Source organism: Peromyscus californicus, unplaced genomic scaffold (genome assembly GCF_007827085.1).
Source record: "Peromyscus californicus insignis strain IS unplaced genomic scaffold, ASM782708v3 Scaffold_12__1_contigs__length_115047231, whole genome shotgun sequence".
NCBI classification, from domain to species: domain Eukaryota; kingdom Metazoa; phylum Chordata; class Mammalia; order Rodentia; family Cricetidae; genus Peromyscus; species Peromyscus californicus.
Genome location: NW_026294413.1, coordinates 57,675,084 through 57,688,650, shown reverse-complemented (window position 1 = coordinate 57,688,650; position 13,567 = coordinate 57,675,084). Strand labels below are relative to the sequence as shown.

General features: G+C 48.7%; 1 protein-coding gene across 1 annotated transcript in view; it reads right to left on the bottom strand.

The window, feature by feature from the left end:
* Positions 1–7,709, bottom strand: part of Scara3 (scavenger receptor class A member 3) — a 34,030-nt gene extending 26,321 nt beyond the window's left edge. Inside the window, exon 1 of the mRNA XM_052732906.1 lies at positions 7,432–7,709. Within this exon, the coding sequence (XP_052588866.1) occupies positions 7,432–7,438 (7 nt within the window). The 5' untranslated portion in view covers positions 7,439–7,709. The remainder of the gene's footprint in view (positions 1–7,431) is intronic.
* Between the last annotated feature and the right edge of the window lie 5,858 nt (positions 7,710–13,567).

Genomic DNA, 13,567 nt, shown 5'->3' with positions numbered 1-13,567 from the left:
ACATTCATTGATTGATCCTGTGGAATGAGGATTCAGAGGTGCCCTGTGTTGGAGAATGCTGCTCTGGATAATACCAGTGCTGGGTTGGATTATTCTTTCCTCTTCCTCCTGCCATACCTGTGAATGGAGCAACACCGAGTCGAAGCTTCTTAGTTGAAATCTGTGGGTCTCAAGCTCCACACTGGCTGGCTGCAGCTCAGCCTGCTCACTCTCTGGAGCATGACTGCCATTCCTCTTGCACAAATGGGCTCCAGCATCTCTCTTTGCACCCTGCCCCCATGCCTTCCCAGTCTCTACCACACTAAGCCTGTACACCTGCTCTCCACCTACCCACAACCCTTCTTGAACCCCAACAAGAGCCTTTTGCAGGGTCAGAGAGCCTGTAGCTCTCTCCTGGGCAGGCTGTCAGTGCTCAGCCTGTTTTCTCTGCACTGTGGAAGATATCCCCACCCCAGGCAGCAGAAGTTCTAAAAGACTGATGACACTGAGGTCTAACTCCTTTATCTTTCACTGGCTCCCTCAATCCATCTGCATCTTACTCAAGCACAAGTGGACAGTGTGGGAGGGGACCCATGTGGATTTAGAACAGATCAGGGTTAAGTTGACCATATGCAAATGAGTATTCTCCTCTGACTCAGTGTCTCTTCTAGGAACTTTCCTAAAAGGATAACTATGCAGCCAGCAAAAGTGCCTACAGAGTTGACCACTGAGTGCTATAATAAACCTAGTGGAAATGTGGATGGCTTCAATGCCCGTGAATAAGAGGTTGATTAAACTATTGCAGAATCATACTATGGAACATTACAAAAATGTTCCATAAAAATGTAGATTTATGTTTATTACTGGGGAAAATATATGCATCCTTTTAAAAAATTCTTTAAAAATATTTTTTTAAGATTTACTTATTTATTATGTATACAGTGTTCTGCCTGCATGTGTACTTGCATGACAGAAGAGGGCATCAGATCTCATTACAGATGGTTGTGAGCCACAATGTGGTCGTTGGGAATTGAACTCAGGACCTCTGGAAGAACAGCCAGTGCTCTTAACCTCTGAGCCATCTCTCCAGCTCTTTAAAAATATTTTAATGTTAGAGATTGAACCCAGAGCTTTGAATATACCAAGCACAAGTTCTACTATGAGTCTACATCCCCATTACCTTGTGTTAATTTAAAAAACTACACACAGGCTGGGGAGGTGGCTCAGTGGGTAAAGGTACTTGCTGCCAAACCTGATGACCTGAGTTCAGTCTTTGGGACCCACATGATGGAAAGAGAAATCTAACTCCCAGAGGTTGCCCTCTGACTTCTGCCTGTGAACTATGGAATTCATACCATAGCACACACTGCCAATGCCACCAAATGGAATCTATACCATAGCACACACTGCCAATGCCACCAAATGAAATCTATACCATAGCACACACTGCCAATGCCACCAAATGGAATCTATACCATAGCACACACTGCCAATGCCACCAAATGGAATCTATACCATAGCACACACTGCCAATGCCACCAAAAAATAAATTTAAAAATGTAAAAATAACAAAACTGTGTAAGACAAAGTAATATAGATAGTATCTTATCTTTGTGGGGGGGGAGGTCTATGTGCACATATAAAGTTTTATGAAAATATGTCCATCTATGTCTTGCCATCTGTCAGCTCTGGGATGTGGGGATTTCATAAGTGCTGTATTTTCCCTCCTTTCTGAAGTTTTTGAATTTATAAAATAACCATCTAGGAAAGTAAAGGTCCAAGTCTTATGAATGCTTCTCCACACCTTTGACAGAGTCTCCCACTCGTCTTTCATCAGTTTTGACAGGGTCTCCCACTCTTCCTCTATCTCCTTTGATGGGGTCTCCCACTTTTCCTTCATCACCTTTGACAGGGTCTCCCACTCTTTTTCCATCACTTTGACAGGGTCTCCCACTCTTCCTCCATCACCTTTGACGGGGTCTCCCACTCTTCCTCCATCACCTTTGACGGGGTCTCCCACTCTTCCTCCATCTCCTTTGACGGGGTCTCCCACTCTTCCTCCATCACCTTTGACGGGGTCTCCCACTCTTCCTCCATCACCTTTGACAGGGTCTCCCACTCTTCCTCCATCTCCTTGTTTCTGTTCTTTCCCCTTTTCTTCTGTCCCTTTGCCTTCCATTGAGTGCTGGCCACCTCTTTAGTTCCAGCTTCATTTCTTACTCCAAGAACCCCCTTCCATTCTCCTGAAACCCTCACGCCGAAGTCCCTGCACCTTTGCCTCACTCTCCCCCATGCAGCCAGCTTCCTCACAGCCTGCTAAGTCCTCCTCACCTCTGATCACCACCAAAGGTATGAATCACTCCCCCGGCCTCACTTTCCAGGTCTAATTCTTTGCCTGTGTCCCCAAGCATGCCTCTCAGCTTCATTGTGAGCTTGCTCTCATCCTCTCACCCTCTGAAAGTAGGTTTCCCAACACAGGATAAAGTTATAAGAGGAATAAAGTTATAGGTGAGCCTAGTGAGAGATGTCAAATGTGCCTTTTTCTGACAAGCCTTTCAGGTTCTCCAAGGACAATAGGAGGCACAAGGCTGCCCTGGCCCATGGCCTTCAGCTTCTCTTTGCAAGCCCTCAACTCTAGGCAAATCTGACTACCTGCCAGCCTACTTCCTCAAGTACCCAAGGCTCAACACTCACTGGCACCACTTCTAGCCTCTCCCAAGCTCTCTGATCCAAGTTGCCCCACCCTTAACTCATAACTGAAGCCCTTTCTGAACGTTCATGCACTTGCCCTTTGGGACTCCTGAGTCCACTGCCCGTGCCCTCCCTTTGTTCTTCTCCACCTCCTGTCCTGATTACTCAGTTAGCAACGTGGCTTCCTTTTCAGCTGCTGTGCCTCATCCCCTGAAGCAGGTCTCCCACATACACTGGCGGTCTGGAAGGGGTAGTGTGACATCCCAGAATAAGCAGCTGTCCCAATTGGGTTCAGATGGGAGTGAGGGTACTTTCCTTGAACTTTGAAAAAAAGGTCTGCAGTCTCCAATAGAGATGTTGACATTACTGGAAACACAGGCCAGGACTTTGGGGAACTGTGTATGGGACACTCATTCTGGGTCCACTTGGGAAAGTGCCCAGTGAGACCCCAGGAGTTCACATCCAAGGCCAAGGAACATCCAAAAAGACAACAACAACAACAACAAAAAAAAAAAAAAAAAACAAACCAAAACAAAACAAAACAAAAAAACCCCAAAACAAAAAACCAAAACAAAAAAAAAACAGCCAGAAAAGTACACACGTACATACTCTTTCCTTGATGCCTCTCTTGTAACACTGGCCACTTTCAGCCTCTTTCATAATAATTATGGGGTATAAACCTTGTGTCCTAGCAAAAGGAAAGTTCCTTGAGAGGAAGAGTGGTATCTAAGCTCTTCTCTGTATCTTTCTTGGACTCTAGTCTCAAGACTACAAGAACCCTGGCATCTAACATCTGGTCAATACATGCTCACTAAATAGAAGCATGCACTTTATCAACTTCCTGGGCTCAATTCTGAGGATAGCATGGCGTGATTCTTGATTTAAAAGAGCTCGGCATAGTGTGTGTTTACAGTTAACACATGATACAATAAACAAGTATTATGAGCTGTCTCAAGTGCCAGAGAATGGGCAACAGAATGCTTATGAAACCCCATATTCTGATCACTCTCTGTGGCATCATCCAGCCTACTTGAGGAGGGGAGTGGGCCCTATGGTGTGCCATGACAAAATTTGTCTGCGCTAGACTGGGCTGACCTCAACACACACACACACACACACACACACACACACACACACACACACACACACACACCCGGCACAACATAATTGAATGCAGGTGGAGTGTATGCAAGAGTTCAGGGCCCATCCTACCACCCCAGATGCCAATTCTAACACCCAGACCAGCTGTGCATCCATGGGAACTGCCAAGCTATCCACCAGTGCCTGTTACAAAGCAGTGTGCTTTTTCCTCTTTTACGAATTAGCTCTGAGATATGAGTCTTCTGGTCTTAAAGTTACCACAGATGGATAGCAGGGAAGAACTTTTGTGTGAGCAGTGTTAATGGTTTGGAGCTGACCTCTAACATCCAAGTTCCTATGACCTCTGTGGCTCCTGGATCAGTTGGTGGCTCTTTTCACTTTTGTGCCATTAGCTCCATGTTTTTGACCCTGGTTTCCTTTCTGGGTCCAGAGTTCTGGGGATGGAGGAGATAGCCTGCTGCCTCATGAATGAGCATAACTTTTTCCAGGGCAAGCTGAGGGGTGGCCTCTGCAGTGTGAATAGTTTCTCAGCCTTTTGGCCAAAATCAAACGTCAATCACAGGACTGTATTTTTGTTTTACTAATTTATTTTTATTTCATACATGTAGGCAAAGTAGCCCACATGTAGGTCTGTGCACCATGTGTGTGCTTGGTGCTCTCAGAGGCCAGAAGAGGGCATCAAATCCCCTGGAACTGGAGTTACCGACAGCTGTGAGCCACCATACTGGTGTTGAGAATCAGAGTCCAGTACTCTGGAAGAGCAGCCAGCATTCTTAACCACTGAACCATCTCTCCAGTCCCACAGGGCTGTATTTTTTCCACCTTCTTTCCTCCCTGCCTGCTCTTACTTTGTGTTTCAGGGTCCTCTCTCAGTTTTTGGGGATGGCTTACTCCTCTAGTACTGGAGAGTGGTGGAGCCTGACTTTGCCCTTCTCCCACACACGGGCAGGCAGCTGAGCCACATATCTCTCAGGGACAGAGACACACACCAAGCACATGCTTCCCACCACCACCCACCATATCACTTCTGCTCACCAAGTGGTACTGGGGCCCAGAGCTCCCGGGCCTCATGGAACATTCAGGAGAAAGGGGCCCAGAGAAGGAAAAGACAAAGACCAAACCAGGACTGGAGAAATACATCTGAACTGCAAATTGGGCATCTTTGAAGTTTGAGCTTCTGCCTTTATAGCCAACCAGGCTACTTCTGGGAGGCTCTGGGGAGGCTTTCTGTCAAGCCCCTGTCACAGGTGGCTGTTAATGGCTCACAAGTCAGTAGGAAACTCTGAGGTGGGCTTGTCACCAAGAGGCTTGTGGCAGCTGTTTGCTCCTAGGCTTATGTGTGAGAGAGGCCAGGTGCCAGCTTACATAAAAAGACACCCACTACCTGGGAGGCCTGGCCAGCCACCGTCAGGCAGGGGTCCCCTCCCCCACCCACCCTCACCAAAACATGTCAGCTGCCAGAGCAGGGCCCTGGCATTGGGGTGCTCAACAGGCCTGTTTTCTGGTTTAAATACTATCCCTACCAATGCTCCCTCCCTCCACAAAACATCACATCACTGTGTTTGCTTTGAGCAGGGGACATTGTGGGTCTTTGCCAGCAGATGTAATTGGAAGATTGGTGGGGCCTTGAAGGAGCCAGAAAAGCCAGCCTCCCTTGGGGAAGGGCCTCTTTGGAAAGTCCCCCTCCCTCCCTCTGAAGGGCACCATGCTTTTTTCACTCCAATGAGAAAAAGCTTCACTCAGAAGATCACAAAGGCCAAATATTTGCTGTTTTCCATCTCCCCTGCCCTTTCCATCATAGGTAGAGGTGATGGCTCTTTCTGGCTGCTGGGTGAGAGGCATGCTGGGAGGCAATCATTTTCTCCCCTGGCAGCTCTGTACCCCCTTGAGGCCCCTGGGTGTCTCAGGAAATCACTGAAGGTTTCTAAAGAGCTAACCTGAAGCTTGTGGAGGGGTGTTACCCTGGAATCTGGGGAGACACCAGAATTAGCACAGGAGTGAGCAGGCAGGATTCACAATTGCCTCCGTTCCTCACTGGGGAACCTTCTAAGAAATATTCATTCAAAATTGCTCTTTTGTCCCCAGCACAGGTTTTGAGCCCTATCGTTGCCTTTTTATATTTTGTCTGCAGTTGGGGGGTGGGGGTGTCAAAAGCACTCTGAGAAACACAGCATCCTTACACCATTGGCAAGGTCCAGGGCAGCCTGTGGCCCTGTAGACTATAGTGAGATGTGTCCTCAGAGCTTTCAGAAAACGGCCTCCCCCAGGACTTCAGATGGCAGGAGAGCGCTCTGGAGACGCAGCAGCTAGGAGCGGGGCCCGTGGGCAAGGCTCTTCTCCATCTGCCAAGGGGACCCACCCAAGTCACTCTAAGACCCCCTGAGGCCATCAGAAAGCATTGGCAGAACGTGCCAGAGGCCTGAGGGACGGAAGCAGAAAGGGATGGGTCTCCTCTGGACTGAAGGTCAGAGTCCTGGGCTCTAGACCCTTTGGCTAACAGTAGTTGTAGGCTGCTTTTCCATAGTACTAGCTGTGAAATTCCTGGGGCTCAATACAAAATGAAAGTGGGGGAGAGGGGGGAATCCCCCGTTTAAAAAACATTATGAATTTCAAGATACCATCGGTGATACCTTAAACAAAGTGCGGGTCCCATGGGGGTACTGAAAATGTGGCACATTCAGGGTCAACCCTACTGTCTGGGCCTCAATCTCCTACGCTCTACAATACAGAGTTTGAATTGAGTCAGGGAGTTGTCTGTGAGGCCCTTGCTTCCTTCACTTGAATGCCCAATCCTTGAGTACCAAAGAGATAAACCACAGCTGCTCCAGATGAAACAGGCTTGACAGATGGGGCCTGACATCCTGGCACAACTTCACCTTCCCAGCTACACCTGAGAGGAGTTTGGAGCCCTGAACACCATCCCAAAGGTCCTCTTAGGAAGGGAACGCGAGCATCCCCGGCGCTGCTAGAGGAAGGTTACCTGCAGACGCCAGAAAGAGTACCCCAAACCTCATGATTCCTCCAAAGCCTGCTTCTCCCCTGGCTAGGAAGGGAGCTCTCCAGGACCCAGGAGCAGCAGCTTGGAATCAAGAAGGGTTTCTCCTTCCATCCCAACTCTGTCTGGCCTTCAGGGCTTGCTTATGGTCCCCAGGTCAGATGTCAGGAAGGACAGGACTCAGTTGCGACTCTGACTGGCATGATTGTCTTGAGGGGAAGGGGCCAAAGTTAGTGGAGAGAGCAGCGTAAGCCTGGGTGGGGCCTGCAGGAGCCCTTGGGATGGGACCTCAGCTGTGATCTCCACCAAGCATCTTTCTGGGCTCCCTGGGAACCGGATCGGAATCTTCTCTGGACTTTAAATTTGTTTTGAGGGGTGAGCAATGGCGGTGAGGCCGGCACTGCAAGGGCCATGTGTTCACCCTCACTCTCTTCTCTTTTCCTGGACTTAGGACTCTTCCTGTCCTGTCCCGTCCTCCACCCTCCACCCCCCTCCCGCCTCACTCCCTCTTCAGGGATAGTAAAAGAGGCAGGGGGCCCGACCTGGAACACCTTCCTCAGCTCTGGGGATTCTCAGCCCTCTTGCAGCCCAGGCGCCAGGGTGCCCCTAGCCGGTGCCTTGGAGGAAGGATGGATGATCTCTGTGCTCCCAGGGAGTCTGCTTACCTTTCATGGTCCCTTCTGCGCGGGCCTCTGCAGGGCCCGGTGGTGCTCGAGTAGCCTTGGATGGAGGGGGAAGCCGGGGTCCTCCCCAGGCAACAACCGCCGCCCCTAGGCACGGCCCGCGGGACTGGGGCTCGTGTGGGGATACATGCGGCGCTGTGTAGTTTCACAGGCGGCGTGACCGGAGGTGGATCCCGGGGGTCGCAGGCTGGGGCCGCCGCGCTGCCCGCGGGAGCCGGGCGAGCTGTGCTGCCCCGCGCCCGCCGTCCTGGCCTCGCGCGCATCCCTCCCTCCTCCTCCCGCCCTCCCTCGTCGTCACCGCTTGGGCCCCAGCCCAGAACAACTTCCTTGATATTTTCAAAACTGCCGCGGCCGGGTCCCTTTGTGCCCCTGGTGCGCGGCGATGGGTGCGAGGGAGGGTTCGCCACCCCGGGGCATAGCACCGTTACCATTGTGGTGGGCGGGGACCGGGACCCAGGATTCCAGCCCTGCACAGTTCCCTCTCCCATCTGTAAAGAAGAGGGACCTGGAGGAGCAAGAATTATTAAGGACCAGTCCCTCCGCCAACTGTTGGTTTTGCACCGGTCTGTGCTCTCCCCAATCCACACCCTCTACACTGCAAGCTTCCGCTTCCAGGTAGCCCCTCAGTCCTGATCAACTGTAGTTGACACCTCTTGGTTGCAATGGCTCTCTGCCACTGTCAAGCTCAGTAATGTTGAACTTCTTGTCTGCAGGGGAGACCTGGGCCCCCGAGCACTCCCAAATCCCGCTACATGTGGTGGGGACACTGATGTAAAGGATATTAGAGGGAAAGCTATTTCAGACACCAAGTTGACGCTTGTCATAAAGCCCCCTCTGTGTGTTAATTGCATTTAATGAGCATATGTTAACCACGCGTTTACTAGTCACCTACCAGCTTGCAGATCCTGCCCTAAGTTGAGGGAAGGTGGGGAACACATCACCTGTCAGTAAGGAATGGAAAGCCAGCAATTAAGCAATAGGCCAGAGATGGAGTGGGTGACAGCAGAGAGCAGGGACTCCAGAGTGAGGACAACCTAGCCTGTCCCCTTCTTGTGGCTGAAGAATGGAGACTGGAGATGGCAACGCCGAGATTAACATAAAGAAAGCCAGTTGGTGGAGGAGAGCTGGACTCCCCCCCCCCCCCAAGTCCCCCACCAGGTCTCTCTGACACAGACTTGGGAGAAATGGTGTTACCTACATGACCTCCTGGCCCAGCACTTCGGGGCATTTCCCAAATGGGCTTACTAGTCCACTCTCATTCTTGGGGTGGAGGGAGGCTTTACCTTTTCTTTTTTCTTTTTTTTATACTCTTTTCCTATTCCTAACATGTGTCCTGGTCTAGTTTTACTGCCCTGAGACTCACACCCACCCCTGTCACATCCTGATTGCTGCAGCCCTGCAGTCCACTCCCGCCCCTGCATGTCTTCCTCATTGAAGGCTGGACTAAAGCCCCGAGGGCCAGGAGTAGAGTGAGATGCTGCTACTCATCCAGCAGACCAGAGAGGGCAAAGCTGCGCTCTGCTTGGCCCTGCCCTGGACGTCCACAGTTTGCAGACGGTGTCCCCGTGTCCCGGAGTGTATCAGCAGAAACTCACACCACCTGGAAGGAGGGAGGCCAGGACACCAAGTCTGCCACCCGAGTCTGGGCTTCTGAGAGTCACAGCCTGCATCAGGGGACTCCTTTGGAAGTGCCGAGTAGACAGTCATGTCCATCAAAAGGGACATTCATCTCAGGGGTCAGTCGCCTCTTCATTAACTTGTTTGACCCTCTGTATTAATTATTTTCCTTGTTGCTATGGTGAAATAGTAACGAAACAGCTTAAGGGGGAGAAAAAAAAAGAGTTTCTTTGGGCTCCTGGGTTGAGCACACGGTCTACCACAGAAGGGAAAGCGTGACGGCTTCTCCAGCTGTGGCCACAGGAAGGTGAGGCATCTGGTCACATTGTGTCTACAATCAACAAGCAGAGACAGGTGGACGCTGCTGTTTGCCTCACTTTCTCTTTTCTTCCCTTTTTATTCTTTTTCTTTTTCTCTGTGAAGCCCCAGCTGTCCTGGAACTCATAGAGATCCACCTGCCTCTGCCTCCTGAGTGGTGGGATTAAAGGCGGGCACCACCACCTGGCTTTCTTTCCGTTTTATTCTATCTGGGATCCCGGGCCCTGGGATGATGCCACCCACATTCGGGGTGGCTCTTCCCACTCAGTTAAACCTCCCTGGAGACACCCTCACAGACACCCACAGAACTCTGTTTCCTAGATGATCTGGGTCCTGTCAAGTTGACAAAATCAACCATCACACTCTCTCCACAGTCCTGTGAAATAAGCACCACCCTTGTCTGTTATTCAAAGAGACTGAGCATGGGAAGGCTTAGCGGTGTATTTATTTAGCTTGCTGGTCAGTGGGAATGGTGGGATTTGAACCCGGGCAGGTTAAATTCAATACTTGTTAAAATACCGTGAAAAATGCTTAGATATTTGTGTACAGAATGGTTTTAAAAGGAGTCCTTCATTTCATCCGTGTTTTCGGTAGCTGGTGGGGGAAGGGCCTCACCCTTGTGTGAAGGAATAGGGTACCACTCCCAGGGCTTTTTTGGGTCTGAGGATATTTGCATCCTGGCCATTAATCTGACCATGGAGGAACATCCATCATCAGTCCTGAAAACCGACTCTTCTGCTTGCAGATGGTCCCTGGGTGAGCCCAGAAGGACATGGGTCAGCCCCGAGGATGCAGAAGATAGATATTCCATGGCCCAAAAGGACTCTGGGGAGAAGAACTCAGCTTTCTGGAGTGAGGAAGGGTTAGCACACACCAGGAGCTGCAGATCTGTGTGGTGTAGAGTGACAAAAAGAGGAAACCAGCAGAGCAGAGCCTCACCACAAAGCGAGAGGGGAGCACAGGGGGTCTAATAGAAGCCACCCCAGCCTTTGGCTGACCACCGTCATCTGCAAGTTCAGGTACTTTCTACCCACAACCAGAGGGCTGGGCCTGGGTCAGCTGGAGCACCTCTCACTGAAGGATGAGGCTGCAAGGCCATTGGGAGAGGGTGGAAGCTGGGAGGTCAGCGCAGAGGCCTGGGTCGCAGTAGTTAGAGAGGGGTAGGGAGACTGGCACCATTTTCACCTCCCGCTGTGGAAGGCAGCGGATGGCTGCACACACATAGGCCACCCGGGGTTGAAAGTCAAAGGAAAGGGAGACGTATGACCACTGATGGTTGATGCACCAGGGATTTATGAAGATGGGGAGCCCAGCGTTCCCGAGAAGTGTTACCAACCCCCTGCTTTCAAGACTTCCGGAGAGCGCCATGGACACCATCAGTTCTCTTCCACTTGAGGCAAAAGGCCTTCCTCACTCTTCCTCCTCGGCCTCCGGCTCGCCACCTCCCCAGCGCCTGCTGCTCTCTTGCGAACGCCCCCCATCTCCCACCAAGGGAGCCTCTGGCAGCATCTCCACTTTTCTTGCTACCTGCCCCAGAAGCCTCAATGCTCAGGAGTCTCCCCGCTCCTCCTGGTTACCGAACAGAGCAGTCTTTGCACACCCACAACCTCTTCAGCCCTGTGTGGTGACCACCATCAACGGATGTGACTCAGAGCGCTGCCGAGAACCAGAACCAGCAAGACGCTCATTTAGTGATCCCCCCCCTTCGTGCTCAGGGAATAGGTCTTCAGGCCCTTGGGGGAAGGAAGTCTGAAGCTGTAGACAGCACAAACCACAGATACTCGTTTGTTCCTATACGTAGACCTATGGTAAAACTTAACTCGTAAGTTAGACATAGTAAAAGACGAATAGTAAGTACAATAAAATGGAACAATTATTAAAATATTGTGTTTAAAGTTATGTGAGTGTTGTCAGTTTCTCTTAGCTACCTGATTGCACTTTGTGCAGGCCAACTGGTGTGTAAGATTCACACCACGGATGTGTTAGACAAAGGCCTAAGAGTATAAAAATGTCATAATTATCACTAGTCTGTTAACTAAAAGTAAATAATAACAATGGTAGTTTAAGTTACTTGTAGCCATACTGTGCACCTAAACAGGAAAAAAGAGCATAAAAATGTGAATATTTCCAACATAAAGTATAAATTGAATGCAATTATAATATCTCTTTAAACTAGGAAACATCATTTTTAAATTCATACAAATGATTTCATATGAAAGAACTGAAAAAAAAATTAAAGGAAAATTTATGTAATTAAAACAATGTATTCCACACATGTAAAGAAACCAATCAGATGAACAGACTAGGAAGTTTGATATAGTTCTAAGTTTGTTTGAGAAACTTCACGTACGTAGAAATGACATATTAACTTGGCATAGAAAGGTAGTGTGATGGTTCATCCCAGTTGTCAACATGATGAAATCTAGAGTCTCTTGGAGTCAGGTATCTGGGTATGCTTGCAGGGAATTTTCTTAATTAGGTCAATTGAAGTAAGAGGACCTGCCCACTGTGGGTGGCATCACTCCCTAGGCTGGATCCTGGACTGTATAGAAAGAAGAAAGCGAGCTGAGCACTGGTCTTCCTAGCTCTCTGCTTCATGACTGTGGATGCAATGTGACCAGTTACTTTAAGCTCCTGTTGCTATGACTTCCCAGCCATAGCGGACTGCACCCTGAAACTGTGAGCCTAAACAAGCCCTTTCTCTCTTCAGCCGCTTTTGTCAGAGTATTTTACCATAGCAAATGGACAAAGGCAGTTTCCCTGACAACAATGTTACATATTAGGTTACTAATCTAGACTAAAATAAGCTAGACCACTATTTTACTCCCCACTCCTACACACACACTCGTACACACAGAGTCACATGCATGCATTTCATTTTGGTTAGATATAAAAAGAACACAATAGAAACTAAATGAACATGAGGAGGATAGTGGTCTGTCTTCGAGTTGAAGGAAGAATTTCTCAAACAAGGTAGGAAACCCAGCGACTAAAGAAAAATATAAACACATTTTATTTGCGTAAAACCATGAGACTGCAGCTGGGCGGTGGTGGCGCACGCCTTTAATCCCAGCACTTGGGAGGCAGAGGCAGGCAGATCTCTGTGAGTTCGAGGCCAGTCTGGTCTCCAAAGCGAGTTCCAGGAAAGGCACAAAGCTACACAGAGTAACCCTGTCTCGAAAAAAACAAACAAACAAACAAAAAAACCCAAAAAAAACCCAAAAAACCAAAACCAAAACAAAACAAAAAAAAACCATGAGACTGCCCCCACAATCAAAGGAAAAAGACAAATACATGATAGCTTGTTAGAAAATGGGGCTGGAGATAGGGCTCTGGGGTTGAGAGCCCTGGCTATTCTTCCAGAGATTTCAAGTTTGGATCCCAGCACTCATATCAAGCAGTTCACAACCACCTAGAACTCTAAGTCCAGGGCATCTGACACCCCCTTCCACCTCCCTGGGCACATGACACACACACAAATACATACAGACACATAAATAAAAATAAAAATAAAAATAAATCTAATTTATTTATTAGATTTAATAAATTTATTTATTTATTAGATTTATTAAATTAATAATTTATTTAATAAAAAATAAAATAAAATCTAAAAGAAAGAGAACCTGGCTGGGCAATGGTGGCTCACGCCTTTAATCCCAGCACTCGGGAGGCAGAGGCAGGCAGATCTCTGTGAGTTCGAGACCAGCCTGGGCTACAGAGTGAGTTCCAGGAAAGGCGCAAAGCTACACAGAGAAACCCTATCTCGAAAAAAAAAAAAAAAACCAAAAAAAAGAAAGAAAGAAAGGAGAACCTGGAACACACAAAGGATTACTTTACTTGCTTTCCTTTGTTTACTTAAAAACTTAAAATTGATAGAAAAACATAAATAACTTGTTAAAATAAAAACACAATATGGATAGCCAAGACACAGAAAAGGAAATTTTATTTCAAAACAAGGAGTTGAAGTCAGTAAATATACAAAGAGATTATGACAGATAGTACCTGCCTCTCTGTCTCTTTCTGTCTCTGCCTGTCTCTCTGACTCTCCCCCTGTCTCTGTATCTCTCTTTCTCTTTTATCCTGAGGCAGGGTCTCATTAAAAATCCCAGGCTGCTCTGAACTTGCTATGTAGCTCAGGCTGGCCTCCCTCAAACTCATGATCCTGGCAGGCAACACTACTCTT